The 19,060-nt window shown below is 42.3% G+C and overlaps 1 protein-coding gene across 1 annotated transcript in view; it reads right to left on the bottom strand.

Annotated features, from left to right (window-relative positions):
- Positions 1–4,037: 4,037 nt before the first annotated feature.
- MOCOS (molybdenum cofactor sulfurase) overlaps positions 4,038–19,060 on the bottom strand; it is a 60,058-nt gene continuing 45,035 nt past the window's right edge. Inside the window, exons 13-15 of the mRNA XM_046025089.1 lie at positions 18,747–18,885; positions 9,905–10,009; positions 4,038–7,771 (exon numbers count right to left, since the gene is read on the bottom strand). Coding sequence (XP_045881045.1) covers positions 7,640–7,771; positions 9,905–10,009; positions 18,747–18,885 — 376 coding nt within the window. The 3' untranslated portion in view covers positions 4,038–7,639. The remainder of the gene's footprint in view (positions 7,772–9,904; positions 10,010–18,746; positions 18,886–19,060) is intronic.

Raw genomic sequence — 19,060 nt, 5'->3', positions numbered from 1 at the left:
GCATAGCATTCTAAGAGTTCAAGAGCAAAAACCACAGGGTCTCTTGAGCCTTAGACTCAAAGTTTGTGCTGTGTCACTCATGAACATCAATATATAAGTAAGTGTTGTGGACAACTTTGCAACAATCTGACACACATGATATATAATTCCAGGCTAAAAATGATTTTCACTAAGAATTTTGAGGCATTGCTTCATTGTTGCCATTGAGAAAATGATCAATTTTGTATTCATAACCTTTTCTTTTCCCACTCTCTGGAAGATTTGGAACCTTCTCTCTATTCCCAATACACTGAAATTTCATCATGAGGCACCCCGGTATGAGTTCTTTACCTTTTTTTTTTTTTTTTTGTATGAGTTCTTTTCCATTCATTATATTGACACTCCCTTAGTATTTTCCACCTAGAAATGCTATTCTTTGTTTTATGGGAATGTTCTTGTTTCATGTTTTTGATCACTTTCTCCCCACAGTTTTTTTTTTTTTTTTTTCCGTTTGCTCTTTCTGGAACTCCTATTGTTGGGATGTTGGACCACCAAATGGATCCTCTAATTTTCTCAACTTTTCCAATCTGTTAATCTCTTTGACTATTTTGTTCCACATTTTTGAGGACTTCTTCAACTATACATGCCTTCTCTTTTACTGAATTTTTAATTCCAGCATTCAGGTTTTTAATTTTGAGGGAATCTTTCTTGTTCTCTAATTTTCCTTTTTAGACGTATCTTATTCTTGTATCCAGGATTTCCCTGATACTATTCATTACATTTTCTTTAAAGTTTTAATTTCATTGCACTGTTTATATGTTCTTTGAGGTGGTTTTTTTTTCCTCTTACTTTCAGTCTTTTTCCTTTATAACAGAAGTCATTCTCAAATTCTTGTGATCCTCAGTTGTTCATTCATATTAAAAACTGTCCAAGTATAGAAGAGCTGCTTGCCTGGTGGGTTTCACCGTAGACCAAGCTGGTAGGCAAATGGATTTTTCCTTGAGTATCTTTGGGTCTTCTGTGGGGTAGTCAACTTTATTTCTTACCAGTACTACCCTTGACCCAGAGCAAGAGGGGCCTCTGTCTTAGCCTCCATGCTAAGAGGGCCTCACTCTACCCACCCCTCCCTAAAGGTCAAGGAAACCATAGCACCAAGAGTCCATGCCCACCTGGCTCCTCTCTTTCTAGATTCTTCTCCAGGGACCTGGGATCACAGAATCCCCTGCCCAAATGACACTGAACATATTTCCAAGGTCTGTGTGTGCTTTTTCCTGAAAGGCACCCCAAGGCCCGAGATGAGGTTAAGAGTGGCTGTTTGCAGTGGAGCACAGGCAGAATTTAGCTCTATGAGATCAGGTGTCCACACATCTGGGGTTCATAGCTCAGGGCTGAGAAGAAAAAGGGTTCATGGCTCGCAACCAGGGGCTGGGCCAGCTCTCCTTACATCATCCTATTCTTGTGCAGAGTGCCAAGGAGTCAGAATACTAAATTCACATCTGTCCTTCTCACTTGTTATAAAGATGTATTTGTCAAAGTTGGTTGAACACATCTTACTTAACATTTTGATTGACTTATGAATTTTAAATATGTAGACACATGGCATATGGGCCCCCATTTGAACTTCGCCCAAGGCCCTATGTATGTTGAAATTGGACCTGCATCTTTCTGCCTCCTCAGCTCACTTTCTGGGGTGAGTGGGGGAAGGGGGTGGGGTCACTTGTTCACTCTGCAGAGTTTCCCTTAATCTCCCCACTTCCCTTGCTGGACACACTACTGCTTTCTCTAAATCCTTAAGCCACTCTGGCTCATTTCCTTCAGACTATGCCTGCTCCTCCTGGAACTAACAAGTAGCCATAAACGTAAGGGGCTATACCAGGGGGGAAAGAATATATTTTTCACGGAAGCACCTGGGAGCCCAAGACTGGGGAACCCGCAATGGCTGGGCCAGCATGTTATTGAAATTCTAACAGTTATAAACTGGTGCATTTCTATTGGAAACTGTTATGACTATACTCAGCAATATCTTCATAGCTATTGTCCTGGAATCCCACTCAGGTTCCTCGAGAATAATCTAGCAGAAGCAAAAATAAGAGAATAAGTAAATACATGAATAGTTATGTTTAAAAGCAGAATATATTCCAATCTTACTTATAAAATTAAAATCAGAAACATATCTTTCAGTAGGGGTATATTTTAATCACTTATAATACATAAATGCAACAATGCACCCACTTAACTTTATGAAGACCATTTTGAAGTATGCCAAATGTTTAGACTAAACCATAGAATACAAAAAGTGTGCATTGACTTCACCTGCTGGAAAGCAATAGTGGAGGGGTAGAAGGGTCCTGAGTGTCCAATTCCCAATCCTTCTCCATAAGTTGACTGCATCTTTCCTGCTTAAAAAGTCTTAATTACCTAGTTAGCTTCAAAAAGCAACAACAACAACAAAAAAAAAACAAACAAAAACCAAAAACATGTATTTTACCAGATTATGGATAAACAGGATATGATATTTCCTTGTCCCTATGACAGTAATACTTCCTGATTACTATGCATGTGTCTAAGGCCATTCAGGCAGCTATAACAAAATATCCCAGACCGAGTGGCAAAAAAACAACAGAAATTTATTTCTTATACTTGTGGAGACTAGAAGTCAAAGAACAAGGTGCTGGCAGGTTTGGTGTCTGGTAAGATCTTACTCCCTGGTTCACAGATGGCCATCTTCTCGCCGTGTCCTCACATGACAGAAGGAGAGAGGAAGCTCGCTGAGGTCTCTTCTATAAGGGCACTAGTCCTATTCGTGAGGACTCTTTTCTCATGCCTCCGAAAGGCCTCCAGTCCTAATGCCATCACATTGGGGGTTAAGCTTCAACACATGTATTTGGGGGAGACAAAACCATTCAGTCCATAACAATAACTCCTGGCAACAGTGAGCTCAGACACCCATGTGGGAAGGAAATCTCAGGTCCTGGCCTGAACCAGAGCAGGCAGTATCCCAGGCAAGTCACTGTCTCAGAGTGATAATGACACAATTAGTTTCCAGCAACAGGTTGGGGAGAAAAAACCAGGACAGGTCTTCACGTGGCTGTTTATTTTAGAAAGTGAATAAAACATGGTTTATGCTGTAAACTGCAAAAAGCAGGAACAATGTAACCCTTGAGAGTCTGAGTTGCATCGGCAAAGGAGAGCAGCAGACAAACCGAGCAAAGGAGGATCGCTTGCAAAAGTCACAACGCTGAAGCCTCTCACTTGCACAGACGCCCTTCAAAGCCCTTTCCTATCACATGCAAGTTTACATCCCTTTTTGTACCTAATGTTTATTTTGCATTCTTTTCTTAAGGAAAAGAAATCTTTTTTTAAGGTGTGCAAGCCTCACGCACACAAAACCTAGGCCTGCTGTTGAGTACAGTTTCTATATATTAAAACTTGAGAGAGGGAGACAGCCAGACAGGCAGGCAGGTAGACAGAGACAAAGAAAAAGACAGAAGAGATCTACTTGACAAAAGAGCCAATTCAAAGCAGCTTAGTTTTTTTAAAAAATCCCAAGAAAATAGGAGACTCCAAAAGAATGATTGATGCCATGCCAGCAGAAAATTCATCTGACCCGGCTCAGGCCATAATCTCAGGGTCGTGGGCTTGACCCCCATAGGGCTCTATGCTCAGTGCAGGGTCTGCTTGAGATTCTCTCCCACTCTGTGTACCCCTCCTCCCCCACCATGTGTGCTCTCTAAAATATACAAATAAATACAATCTTGGGGAGCCTGGGTGGCTCAGTGGGTTAAAGCCTCTGCCTTCGGCTCAGGTAATGATCCCAGAGTCCTGGGATCGAGCCCTGCATCGGGCTCTCTGCTCAGCGGGGAGCCTGCTTCCTCCTCTCGCTCTGCTTGCCTCTCTGCCTATTTGTGATCTCTGCCTAATAAATAAATAATAAATACAATCTTTTTTTTTAAAGATTTTTATTTATTTATTTATTTGACAGAGATTGATAGAGCAGAAGCAAGGGGAGTGGTAGGCAGAGGGAGAGGGAGAAGCAGACTTCCCGCAGAGCAGGGAGCCCGATGTGGGACTTGATTCCAGGACCCTGGGATCATGACCTGAGCCGAAGGCAAAAACTTAACCAACTGAGTCACCCAGGTGCCCCAAATAAAATCTTTTTTTTTTTCATTAACCTGACCAAGAAATAATTAAGGAACTAACTTTTAAAGAATTCCAACATCAATAATGAAAAGTTTTCTGGAGCTCCCACTAAGGAAGCTGGGCAGAGAAAAACATGCTAATATATGCCATCCTTTGGGACTTGACCACCCAACCTGAACTAGTTTTTAATCCTTCTTTAAATAACAAAATCTGCCATTACTGAATGCTGCCGCTAGATGGTAGACGTGGCTTACTTGGCATAATTATTTTGGGACATTGTGCTAAATACGAACGTTTCCTTTAATTCTTAAATCTCTGAAGTAAGTTTTGTGCTTTTCCTCACTTTTCCGATGAGACTTAGATCTGTTCAATAGTTTGCTCTATAGAATAAGGTTCGCTATGACTAATTTGGGGGTTTGCCAGGTGAGATACATAGAAGTTAATTCTGTCGGCATAAAACAGGTGAATTGGACAAAGACAACCTAGAAAGGGTATGCCAGCTTTCTTCCCACTTCCCTTGTGCCCTGAACTCTCCCTGCAGCTAGAAGAGCCTTAGCCTTTCTCAAAAATATGGGGGCAGTGGGTGCTCAGAACTCCACCTGCCTGGTGAAGGTTTTATCCCCTCCCAGGGGCCCAGCAGGCACCTTGCTCAGAGCACTCAGGTGCCCACTAGCATTGTCTAGCGGTGGGTCCCTGCATGACTGGATCCCCTCTGCCTGTGCTCTCCCTGGCTGCTCTCCACCTCCCACCTGCATAATTGAAAGCTGAGAACAATGGAGCACCCTTGGTCCCCATGGCTTCTTCTGGTCAGGGCAGGGTCACTTTAGAGAGCAAAAGGCATTCACCAGAGCCGGCCTTGCAGGGCTTAACTTCTCTCCCTGCTGCTGGAAGTTTGGGGCATGTCACAAAATGGTCTTTTCATCTCTTTCCCTTGCCAAAGGTACCGAAGGCCAAAGAGAAAAGTGAGTGGGAGTGGACATGGTCGCTTTCTGTCACACAGAGGAGATGGTCACTGTCCTGACCAGCTTTGCAGAGCATTCCCTTCTGCCCCACCCCGCCCCCGCCCCAGGCCACACTCCCAGATGTGCCCCTAACCCTTGGGCCACCATCAAAGCAGCATGTCAGGATCCTCTGATAGGAACCACCAAGCTTATGAATACAGAACCTAGCTTTTCCTTTCCTCCCGATTGCATCCGATGCAGGGGGAGGCACACAGTAGCCGCCACAGATCAGGAGTGGGACTTTTTTTTTTTTATATTTTATTTGTTTTACAAGTAGGCAGAGAGGCAGGCAGAGAGAGAGAGAGAGAGAGAGAGGAGGAAGCAGGCTCCCTGCTGAGCAGAGAACCTGATGCGGGATGATCCCAGGACCCTGAGATCATGACCTGAGCCGAAGGCAGAGGCTTTAACCCACTGAGCCACACAGGCGCCCCCCGCCTTTTTTTTAAATAATGTTTTTACTTGTATCAAATCAAAGCAATTTGTTTAGTAAACAATATGGTTTCATAACTTTACACCCCAAGAAGCTAGAAAAGAGCAAAAAAGCCCAAAGTTAGCACAAAGAAGGAAATAAGACTAGAAGAGAAATAAATGAAATAGAAAAACAGGGTGCCAGGGTGGCTCAGTGGTTAAGCATCTGCCTTCAGCTCAGGTCATGATCCTGGGGCCCTGGGATGGAGCCCAGAGTAGGGCTACCTGCTCAGCAGGGAGTCTCCCTGCTGAGTGTCACAAAATGGCATGTGTGTCCGTCTCCCTCTCCCCCTGTCCCTCACCCTCCACTCATGCTCTCTTTAGCTCTCTCTCTCTCTTTCTCTCTCTCAAATAAATAAAATCTTAAAAAACAAAAAGAAAATAAACACCAGGAAAAAAATCAACAAAATTAAGAGTTGGGTTTTTTGAAAGGATAAACCAAATTGATAAACCCTTCGCTAGGCTACAGGGGAAAAAGAGGATTCAACTAAAATCAGAAGGAAAGAAGAACCATTACAACTGATGGCACAGAAATAAAAGGGATCATAAAAGACTGCTATGAACAATTACACTCCAACGAAATGGAGATCCTAGAAGACGTGGGTAAATTCCTGGAAACATACACCTGAGTGTAAATCATGAAGAAATACCAAGTCTGGAAAGACCTATAACAAATACAGATATTGAATCAATAATCGACAAACCTCCCAATAGAGAAAAGCCCAGGACCAGACAGCTTCACTGGTAAATCCTAACAAACATTTAAAAGAAGAATTAAAGCCAATCCTTTGCAAACTGCTCCCAAAAAATGAAGAGGAGGGGGCACTTCCAAACTCACAGATGCCACCATTACTTTGACCCAAGACAAACAAAGACACCACAAGAAAGCTATAGGATGATATCCCTAATGAATAAAGATGCAAAATACCTCAACAAAATACTGGCAAAATGAATCCATTAGCACGTTAAAAGGATCATGCCCCATGACCAAGTGGGATTTATCCCTTGAGTGCAAGCACTATTCAACGTATAAAAATCTGTTAATGCAATATATTAAAAATCTGATAGCTAAAAATCATATCTAAATAGATGCATTAAAAGCATTTAACAAAATGTAACACCCTTTCATGATAAAAACTCTCAACAAACTGGGAGTAGAAGGAGCATATCTCAACAGGGTAAAGGCCCACAGCTAAAACCATGCTCAATGGTGAAAAACTGAAAGTTCCTACAAAGTAAGAACACTCACTCTTGCCACGTCCATTCAACACAGTCTTAATGGGCCTTGCCAGAGCAATTAGGCAATAAATAGATATAAATTGGAAAGGCAGAAGTAAAAGTATCCCTGTTTAGAGAGGACATCATCTTATATACAGAAAATCCTAAAGATTCCATTAAAAATCCGTTAGAATAAGTGAATTTAGTAAAGTTGCAGGATACAAAGTTAACATACAAAAATCAGCTGCATTTGTATACACTAAAAATAAACCATCTGAAAAGGAAGTAAGGAAAACAATTCCACTTTCAATAGCATCATAAAATACTTGGGGTGGGGGTGTCTGGATAGCTCAGTTAGTTAAGTGTCTGCTACTCAGGTCATGATCCCAGGGTTATGGATAGACCCCTATGCCGGGTCCCTACTCAGCAGGGAGTCTGTTTCTCCCTCTCCCTTTGCCCCTCCCCCTGCTCATTCTCTTTCTCTCTCAAATAAATAAATAAAAATCTAAAAAAAAAAAACCCTATCAAATTAGAGTTATCCTACTTCAAACACATAGGGGAAAGTTGCTGGGTGAAATACAGCTCTGGGGCTGTGTTTGCTTCACAGAGCACAGAGGCCTCAGAACAGGCCTCCTGAGCCTGGCAGGGCACACAGGGAGAGCAGGAGTTAGAGGAAGCCTACAAGAGCTCCCTCTGCCTCCAAGAGAACTCTCCTTGTTCAAAAGATGGCAGTCTACTGAGCCATGTGCCAATCTGAATAAAAGTAGTCAGAGTTGTAAAAGAGAAATTTTAATTTATGCTGAAAAAACGTTTTAGGAGGTAACATCTTGATGTTAGTCAGAAGCAGGTAAATCATGGTGCTCTGCATTTTCTTTCAACACAGGGAGCACCTGAGATCCTACAGACAGGAAACGTGGGGAAGACAAGTCCAGAGACATATGCATCAGGTACACTCCAAAGTTCACCTGTGAACAAGATAGCAGCAACAAGCTAGATTATTTTAGCAGTTGAAAAATTTTGTAAATAATAATGCTCAATTAAAATCAAGTCAAATCTTCAAAGACATGTCCTAGAATATAATGAGAAACAGGAATCCCAATTTCAGGCACCAAAGATTCTCATTTAAAATGTCCTTTCCCAGGGCTCTTGGGTGGCTCAGTAGGTTAAGTATCTGCCTTCAGCTCAGGTCATGATCCCCAGGTCCTTGGATCAGGCCCCACATGGGGCTCCCTGCTCAGTGGGGAGCCTGCTTCTCCCTTTCCCACTCCCCGTGCTTGTATGCTCTTTCCCGGTGTCAAATAAATAATTAAAATCTTTTAAAATAATAATAAAATAAAATCTCCTTTCCCAGGGTGCCTGGGTGACTCAGTTAAATGCCTGACTCTTGATTTCAGAGTTGATGATGGTGAGATCAAGCCCTGCATGGGGCTCCACAGTGAGTGTGGACTCTGCTTGGGATTATCTCTCTCCCTCTCCTTCTGCCCCTCTCACCACACACACACACCCCTACTTGCATGTACCCATACACATGCTCTCTCTTTCTTAAAAATAAACAAATACATATATACATACATATTATCCTTTCCCAACAGTCACCCCACATCTGTTAATGGCTGGACCCATCCTTTTTTCCTCCTTCCTATATACCCTGACCTGCTGGTAGGGGGGCCTGAAACCCGCTCGCTCTCTGCTTCTGACCTCTGCCAGACCAATTTCTGCTCTGTTCCCTGATGTAAAAACTATCTTGTGAAAATAGCAAAATTCTGCATTTTCTTTGATGTGATTTTTAAAAAAAAAAATGTGGTGTAGGTTACGTTCTCCAAACTCTCTAGAATAAAGACGGAAGGTCCAAAATACAGAATTGTGTGAGTCTACTCCAAGTTTTCCATCAATGCAAGTGAGCCATAAGGACCCTTTGGAGCATGCGATGTGCTCCCAGACCCAGCCATTGTAATAACATCAGCTGGATGCCCCCGTGTTCTAGGCCCCAGGCTAGGGGGCTGAGGCCAAATTAATTCCTAAAGATTTGTGCACATATGGGTGAAGGGTACACATGAACTCTCTGTAGTCTCTTTGCACTTTATCTGTAAATCCAAAATTATTCCAAAAATTACTTTAAAAAAAAATGTGTGCACATGGGAATTACAGTGATTCTAAGAAGTACTATTTCCTTCCACGCCCCACAGTATTTGGGCCCACCCATCCCCTCCCCAGGCACTTTGCATGGTGCAGCCTCAAGGTCCCCACACCCCCAGGTGACACAGTCTGCTTTCACTGAGTGAACAGACACTTGGTAAAATACTCAAGTGCAGACCATATCTATCCTGCATCCATAGGGAGACTGTGGCAGTTATACACTATGACACCAACAAAGTTACATACTATGAAACAAACATTCTATGAAACAAACACAGGAAACAGGGCAGAACATTTACCATGAGTTACTCTTCTAATTTATTACTGGAGAGAGAGTAATATTCACATTATTTCAGTTAATGTTCAAAAAATGCTCCATGCAGCCTGACTGCTTACCTGGCTTCCTAGAATTCTTGGCAAAAACAAACAAACAAGCCAGAAAGTTCTAGCCTAGACATAGCTCTTCCTAAAGAATCAGTCTGTTAGTAGTTCAATTTCTATCATCTGGCAGCCACAAAAACAACATTGGGTCATAGGAAACCTCAAGAAGACATCTTACAGGGCTTCTGAGAGTGAAATTTACTGAATTTGTCTGTGCAGCTACTCTACTCACTAGAGGGCATTTTATGCTCATGACACATCCATGGTGAAGAAAATAATGATCAAGACAATAAAATTACTTTGCTTATTTACTCATTTCTTATTTGTACCCCATATCTCTTCACTGAAATTTGAGAGTACCAAAAATACACATTATAAGACTCAAAAAGGTAAGGAAATGGAGGGAAAGGAAAAACAAGATGGTGCTGTGAAGAGGTCAGAATCTTAATGGTAACCCATCAGTCATAGAAGGTCTTCCCACTTCTAAAACATACTCAGCACTATTACTCAGAACTACAGTTCTGGAGTGGATAAAAAGCCAGGATCTTAAAACAGGCGTCATAGCTTGCAATCATGCTTACCTTTCTCTCACGACTTTCAGAAAGTTTTTGGAAAACATTTTGGTTTCGCTGCCCTGTTTGCTGGTCGATGCAAATCATCTGGCATCTGTGACAAGGCCCTGAAATCTGGCAGGTGAGAAGGGAAAAGACAGCATTTCCATGAAAGTGACCAGACACTCCCGCTGGGCAGGGAGGAAGCTGGGTGTGACTGTACTTTCTCTCAAATAAATAAATCTTTAGAAAAGAAAAGAAATGAATCACAAGTACAAAGATTCATGTACAAGGATCGTTCTCACATTATGTGTAGTAGGGGAAATCTGGGAGTATCTTAAACATCAAACAGTAGAGAAGAATGGCCACACTCCATGTATGTTTCATGCAGGTATTAAAATTAATCTAGAAAGGGCTTTAAATAAAAGGGGAAGTATTTATGTTTATAACTGAGATAAGTAGGAAACAAAATCACATGTGCATTCATATTTATATATATATATACATATATATAGGCATATGTATATATGTATATATATAAATGCATATACAGTGTCTTAACAGGGGTCATACCATATGGTAGAATGTCCATTTGTCTGTCATGAGCATGAATTGCCCTACAACGACAAAATCTCCCATAAATGTTAACACAAAAAAAGAAAGTATGCACTCAGCAGTGACAAAATGCTTCTTTTTTTTGCACATATAAAAAGGGCAAAGGCACTTGATTTTCTCCTTCAGATCTCTGCTCACTCATGGGCAAACACAAAGTATGCACTAAAACCAGAAACAACTAAATGTGGATGTGTCTTGGCCTGTTCTGATTGCTCTCCTTCTAGCTGGTGGGCACCAAGCCAGAGGAAATATAACCTCACTGTGGTACCAAAGTCAGGATGCACAGGCCTCCATAAGCAGTGAGGGAGTGTTGTATGGGGCTCTGCCCAGCACTGGCCCTGATCCCGGGCAGACTTACCACCTCTCAAAGCCTCATTTCATCATCCAGCCCCTTAGCTTGATTCGGTGAGGATTCCAGATACTATTTCTAGGATACAAAGCCCAGACCTGGCACTTAGTTATTCTCAAATGTGGAAGCTCTCATGATTATACATAATAATCCCTCAGATGGAATAAGACTTCCATAAGATCAGAAGACTAAACCCTCCAGGATCAAGGACAGAACACTCTATTTTCTCTGCCTAGAATATTATGATTCCCAGGCCAGGACCCCTCTGAGGCTGTGAGCCATGTCCCTCAGAAGAGGTGTCCCCAGCAAAGGCAGTCCTGAGAGGAAAGTATAGAGCAATACAAGCCTTTCTCAAGAAACAAGAAAGGTCTCAAGTACACAACCTATACCTATACCTAAAGGAGCTGGAGAAAGAACAGCAAAGAAAGCATAAACCCAGCAAGAGAAGAGAAATAATAAAGATCAGAGAAGAAATCAGTGAAATAGAAACCAAAAGAATGGTAGAAGAGATCAACGAAACTGGGACCTGGTTCTTTGAAAGAATTAATTAGATTGATAAACCCCTGGCCAGACTTATCAAAAAGAAAATAGAAAGGACCCAAATTACTAAAATCATGAATGATAGAGGAGAGATCACAACCAACACCAAAGAAATACAAACAATTATAAGAACATATTATGAGCAACTCTACGCCAACAAATTTGACAATCTGGAAGAAATGGATGCATTCCTAGAGACATATAAACTACCATAGCTGAACCAGGAAGAAACAGAAAACCTAAACAGACCCATAACCAGTAATGAGATTGAAGCAGCCATCAAAAATCTCCCAACAAACAAGAGTCCAGGGCCAGATGGCTTCCCAAGGGAATTCCATCAGACATTTAAAGAAGATTAATACCTATTCATCTGAAACTGTTCCAAAAAATAGAAATGGAAGAAAAAGTGACAAACTCATTTTACGAGGCCAGCATTACCTTGATCCCCAAACCAGACAAAGACCCCGTCAAAAAGGAGAATTACAGACCAATATCCCTGATGAACACAGATACAAAAATTCTCACCAAAATACTAGCCAATAGGATCCAACAGTACATTAAAAGGATTATTCATCACGACCAAGTGGCATTTATTCCTGGGCTGCAAGTTTGGTTCAATATCCACAAGTCAATCAATGTGATACAATACATCAATAAAAGAAAGAACAAGAACCATATGATACCCTCAATAGATGCTGAAAAAGCATTTGACAAAGTACAGCATCCTTTCTTGATCAAAACTCTTCAAAGTATAAGGATAAAGGGTACATACCTCAATATCTTCAAAGCCATCTATGAAAAACCCACAGTGAATATCATTCTAAACAGGAAAAAACTGAGAGCTTTTCCACTAAGATCAGGAATATGGCAGGGATGTCCACTATCACCACTGCTATTCAACATAGTACTAGAAGTCCTAGCCTCAGCAATCAGACAACAAAAAGAAATTAAAAGCATCCAAATTGGCAAAGAAGAAGTCAAACTTTCACGCTTTGCAGATGATATGATACTTTATGTGAAAAACCTAAAAAACTCGATTCCAAAAGACTCGATTCCAAAGACTCGATTCTCGAGTCCTGCTAGAACTCATACAGGAATTCAGTGAAGTGGCAGGATATAAAATCAATGCACAGAAATCAGTTGCATTTATATATACCAACAACAAGACAGAAGAAAGAGAAATTAAGGAGTCGATCCCATTTACAATTGCACCCAAAACCATAAGATACCTAGGAATAAACCTAACCAAAGAGGCCAAGAATCTATACTCAAAAAAGTACAAAATATTTGGGAAAAAATTGAGGAAGACACAAAGAAATGGAAAAATGTTGCATTCTCATGGATTGGAAGAACAAATATTGTGAAAATGTCTATGCTACCTAAAGCAATCTACACATTTAATGCAATCCCTATCAAAATCCCATCCATTTTTTTCAAAGAAATGGAACAAATAAACCTAAAATGTATATGGAACCAGAAAAGACCCTGAATAGCCAGAGGAATGTTGAAAAAGAAAACCAAAGTTGAAGGCATCACAATTCCAGACTTCAAGCTCTATCACAAAGCTATAATCATCAAGACAGTATGGTACTGGCACAAAAAACAGACATATAGATGAATGGAACAGAATAGAGAGCCCAGAAATAGACCCTCAACTCTATGGTCAACTAATCTTCAACAAAGCAGGAAAGACTGTCCAATGGAACAAAGAAAGTCTCTTCAACAAATGGTGTTGGGAAAATTGGACAGCCACATGCAGAAGAATGAAACTGACCATTTCCTTACACCACACACAAAAATAGACTCAAAATGGATGAAAGACCTCAATGTGAGACAGGAATCCATCAAAATCCTTGAGGAGAACACAGGCAGCCACCTCTTCGACCTCAGCCACAGCAATTGCTTCCTGGAAACATTGCCAACGGCAAGGGAAGCAAGGGCAAAATGAGCTGTTGGGACTTCATCAAGATCAAAGGTGTTTGCATAGCAAAGGAAACAGTCAACAAAACCAAAAGACAACTGATAGAATGGGAGGAGATATTTTCAAATGACATATCAGATAAAGGGCTAGTATCCAAAATATATGAAAAACTTATCAAACTCAACACCCAAAGAACAAATAATCCAATCAAGAAATGGGCAGAAGACCTGAACAGACATTTCTGCAAAGAAGACATCCAGATGGCCAACAGACTTATGAAAAGGTGTTCAATATCACTTGGCATCCGGGAAATACAAATCAAAACCACAATGAGATACCACCTCACACAGGTCAGAAGGGCTAAAATTAACCAGTCAGGAAACAACAGGTGTTGGTGATGTGGAAAAAGGGGAACCCTCCTACACTGTTGGTGGGAATGCAGGCTGGTACAGCCACTCTGGAAAACAGCATGGAGGTTCTTCAAAAAGTTGAAAATAGAGCTACCCTACAATCCAGTAATCGCACTACTGGGTATTTACCCTAAAGATACAAATGTAGTGATCCGAAGGGGCACATGCACCCCAATGTTTATAGCAGTGATGTCCACAATAGCCAAACAACTATGGAAAGAACCTAGATGTCCATCAACAGATGAATGGATAAAGAAGATATGGTATATATGTGTGTGTATGTATATATATATGTGTGTGTGTGTGTGTGTATACACACACACACAATGGAATAGTGTGCAGCCATCAAAAGAAACGAAATCTTGCCATTTGCAAAGACGTGGATGGAACTAGAGGGTATTAAGCTGAGTGAAATAAGTTATTCAGAGAAAGACAATTATCATATGATCTCTCTGATATGAGGAATTTGAAAGGCAGGATGGGGGTTGTGGGGGTAGGAAAGGAAAAAAATGAAACAAGATGGGATCAGGAGGGAGACAAACCATGAGACTCTTAATCTCACAAAACAAACTGAGGGTTGCTAGGGGGTGGGGGGGTGGGGGATAGGGTGGCTGGGTGATGGATACTGGGGAGGGTATGTGCTATGGGGAGTGCTGTGAAGTGTGTAAGCCTGATGATTCACACACCTGTACCCCTGGGGCTAATAATACATTATATGAGAAGAAGGAGAAGGAGAAGGAGGAGGAGAGGGAGAAGGGGAGGGAGAAGAAGAGGAGGAGGGAGAAGAAGAAGAAGAGGAGGGAGAAGAAGAAGAAGGAGGAGGAGAAGGAGGAGAAGGAGAAGGAGGAGGAGGAGAAGGAGGAGGAGGAGAAGGAGGAGGAGAAGGAGGAGGAGAAGGAGGAGGAGGAGGAGGAGGAGAAGGAGAAGTCATCCCACAGAAGGGATATCCCACCAGCCCTGGGACCGGGGGGCCCCACCCAACAGACAACACTTCAAGTAAAAATCCTGTCACTTTGGTAAAAAGACCCTCTTAAAACAGTTTCTCAAACTGGCAGAAGGAAAGATATTTTCCAGGTACTTTTTTATAACACCAAGACAAAGAAATCAATTTTCTTAAAGCATTGTCATTTTAAACTTTTTTTTTCTAGTACTCTTTTATCCATTGGGATTTTTTTTTTTAATTGTTTATAATGGGGAACCTGACCCCAGGGTTCTGGGATTGAGTCCCATATGAGGCTCTCTGCTCAGCAGGGAGCCTGCTTCCTCCTCTCTCTCTCTGCCTGCCTCTCTGCCTACTTTTAATCTCTGTCTGTCAAATAAATAAATAAAATCTTTTTAAAAAATTGTTTACAAGGATACATGTTCTTTGAAAAATAACTCAAATGATACAGAAGCTTTAAGAATTAAAAGAGGAGCTCCTGGGTGGTTCAGTTGGTTAAACGTCTGCCTTCGGCTCAGGTCATGATCCTCAGGTCTGGGGTAGAAGGATTGAGCCCAGCATGGGGCTCCCTGCCCGATGGGGAGCCTGCTTATTCCTCTCCCTCTGCCTGTTGCTCCCCACTGCGTGTGCTTTCTCACTCTCTTTCAAATAAATAAATAAAATCTTAAAAAAAGAATTAGAAGAGAAAACACTCAGCAGTGGCCTCCCTCTCTGTCCCCATTGGCAAGCAGCTGCTAGCAAGGCTGTAAGTTTGCTCTGGACTCTGGCTTACAGCAGGACATTCCCTGGGCTCTTAGAGGCCACCTCGTGCCCTCCCTGTTGGCATGACTTCACGATACATATTGGACACCCTCCCATGTGTGTACTCAGAAACGACCCCATTCTTGGGCTTTGCCACGATGCCTGGCATTCCTGGGGACTGATGTTCCCTATTATTCTATGAAGCCATGTAAACAGTTTCTAATTCTTTGCTCTTGTCACTGATATTGTGATAAAGATCTTAATCCACATAACCTTCTTTGCCGTTTAACATTTTTTGGCGTTGGTCTCTTTAAATGAGATTCTAAATTTACCCTAAATATAGAGGCAACAGGTATCAATGTTTTAATGACTTGATGATCCCCAGGGACAAATTACTTTCCAAAAGAGATGTGCTAAATCTTTTGCGTTGCCAACAGCCTCCGCTTCAGGGCTAGCATCAGCAAACGTCCTTTAAGCAGTTAGTTTTTAGAAGACACAGTACTAACTACAGTTGCTACTTTTTAGTGCCTACACAAGACTACATTGTATAAATATAGCAACAACTTATTTAACCAATCTCCCTTTTGTAGATACACAGGATGTCCTCCAGTTTTTCATATTTATAAAAGCACTACAATAAGCAAGATTGTAATATTGCTCTGCACGCCTATATGACTGTATTTTATGGAATAGACTTCTGCCAGTGAGAGTATTGGGCCAAAGGACTGGCATATTTTCACTTTTACTAGTGAATGTTTATTAAGAGCAGTGACCTAAAAAAAAAAGCAAAGCATTTCAGGAAAGTTTCTTAAAGACTCTTTCCTATAAACTTGAGAGGCAGGGTTGGGGGTCATAGGGGGTAGGGAGGGAAAAAAATGAAACAAGATGGGACTGGGGAGGGAGACAAACCGTAAGAGACTCTTGATCTCATGAAACAAACTGAGGGTTTCTGTGGGGTGGAGGAGGGGAATAGAGTGGCTGCATGATGGACTTTGGGGAGGGTATGTGCTATGGTGAGCGCTGTGAAGTGTGTAAGCCTGATAATTCACAGACCTGCACCTGTGAAGCAAATAATACATTATATGTTAATTTAAAAAAAAAAAGTAAGAACACAAATAGCCAAGAGAAATCGAGGAGGTGCACCTGTGAAGCAAATAATACATTATATGTTAATTTAAAAAAAAAAAGTAAGAACACAAATAGCCAAGAGAAATCGAGGAGGTAGAAACATAAAATTCTTAGTCTGGAGTATTATCTCCTTTATTGGGGAGATTTAGGGATTAGGAGGGATTTGGGATCACCCTACTCATACTGACAGTCTTGTCATACTTATTAGTAACACTCCATTTATTGTAAGGTCACCTAGGATAAGGAGAAAGACCTGAATGTCTAAAATTACTACTAAAATGCCAAAAGGCAAACAGATTGGTCCCTGGCTAAGAGAGTAAGCAAGAAACACCTCAGATTTTCGAATCAAAGGCTAAGGATTATCAGTCGTTGTTATGTAAATTTTGCAATGCTTCTAGTCTGCTGCTTCATCTCAGGAACGGTATGCACACTCTGGAGTGACAGACACAGTTAACAAACAAGAGGGAAAGTGATGAAACCGTGCCCAGATACAAGATTCACAGATGTGGGGAATGCACACAGAGGTGACGAGAGGATGAAGGAGAGAAAAAATAAAGATCTGAGGCCTACAAAAAAAAAAAAAAAGACTCTTTCCTGTATTTCTGTCCCCGAGTACCTGAAGAGGCACAGGTGTTCTTGTTTTCAGGACTCATTGTCACTGTGAAAGTAAGCTAGTTCAAGTTCTTTCACTTTCTTCTTTTCTTCCTTTATTTCTCCCTCCTTCTCTCCATTTATCAAACACCATAGATTAATGCCTGTTTGGTATCAGGCAGGATACGTGAGAGCAAGTGTTTTAAAGACACAGCAGGGACCCAGCAATGGGAAATAAGAAGGAGAAGAGGAGGTTGGGAGGCAGGGATGAGGGGGGTGGGAGGGGGGGAGGTTGGTGCCAGAGACAGGTCCATGGGAGTGAATGTCAGACAGAGAAGAGATTGCTTTCTTCAAGAGGGAGTGGCTGCCAGGATAAGAGGAACTTTGGGGAGTTAAATGAATAAAAGAAATTCTTTAGGACTTTTTTGTGCCATGCAATTCAACTGCCCTCCAAAACCTCAGACCTCTGGCATTCTTCAGTAAAGATTTCAGTGCTTGTTTCCTGCTTTTCTGGATATTATAGTGCTATTCCTTCCAAATGCAGAGTGGGGACACAGGGTGGCCCCATGACAGCCACTTATACCATCGAATAATAACACTCCTATCAAAATCGTTTCACCCCCCACTAAGAACAGAGCACATTCCCTGCAGACAACCCATTCTTCCGTCCCTGGCTCTTCCTTATCTTTCCTGTCGACTCATTCTCTCAACAGCTCCTGAGCATGACTCCAGACCAGGACTGTTCTGGGCTTTAGAGGGACAGCAGGAAACCAAACATACTTCGGCCACCCTCCTTGTGTGCTCTGAAAGAATACACAGGCACCATGCAGAGTCAAACCTTCCCCAAGGAGGGGACATCTGAGTGGAGGCCCTAAGTGGCCACAGGAAGAATGTGCCGGGCAGAAGGGACAGCAGGAGCAAAGGCACTGAGACAGGAAGCATGGCACATTTAGGAAATGGAGAGAAGGGCCGTATGGCAGGCTGGGGGAGGGCTGGTGAGCTCCCAGACACTGGAGAGGTCAGAGGGCTCAGGTCTCAGGGGCCCTCATTGGCTCCAAGGAAGAATGCAGGTTTTAGCCTAAGACTTCCTCCCATCCCACACGATTTGGGGAGCTCAGAGGCTGCGTAGAGAGGGCAGGCCATGGCTTTGCCTCTGAAGACAAGTTCCTCCACAAGGGCTGGCAAGGCCAGAAGGCAGAGTGAGGGAAGAAGGTGAAGTGGCTGTGGGCACTGAGGGACCATCAAGTGTCTGGGTCTTCCTCCACAAGCCCTGGATGGCAGGAAAGTCCAACAATTTCCAAGAGGATAAAGTTCTCATGGACACAAGCATTCTAAGAAAACAGAGTTTAGGCCTAAACACAGTGATGCGGTGAGGAGGCACTGAGCCCACAATCACCAGTACGCTACATATTTTCTCTACCCCATGGAAGGGACTACTGCCACCCTCGTGGGAAATAAGCCCTGGGTCCTTCCAGAGGGAGTCCCAGAATGCAGATGTCACAAACCCTCTTGTTGGAGTTTGGCAGGGCAGAGTCAAAGCCAGGGAGGGTTTCCCGCCTACCACCCTCCTGGCCTCAGATAGAGGTCAGTTTCCATTCGCAACCCTTGAGGAAGGAACCGAACTTCCCCCAGCTCACCTGGAAACGCAAGGAACCAATTGAAATCTCATTCCACTTCTCTTCTTCAAAAGCCCTTGTTCCGTTGGTAATAATATTGGCACGGAACCGTGAGATAAGGTCTTCCATTGGGAATAATTCCTCCTTTCCATTCTCATCACTGTTTAAGACATATCAAATGGTGGGGGGGAGTGGATAATTGCACTATTGTAATTGTCCAACATTTCTAGCACTCGATGCCTGACTTCAACAACTGTCCTCTGGCCTGAAGCCTAGGTGATCAGAACAAGCTTCTACCACAAGGGGAAGGCCAACAGACACCCATCTGTCAAACA

The sequence above is a fragment of the Meles meles genome, chromosome 12 (genome assembly GCF_922984935.1).
Source record: "Meles meles chromosome 12, mMelMel3.1 paternal haplotype, whole genome shotgun sequence".
Taxonomy (NCBI): domain Eukaryota; kingdom Metazoa; phylum Chordata; class Mammalia; order Carnivora; family Mustelidae; genus Meles; species Meles meles.
The sequence above is the reverse complement of the archived record's forward strand: the minus strand, read 5'-3'. Positions and strand labels throughout refer to the sequence as shown.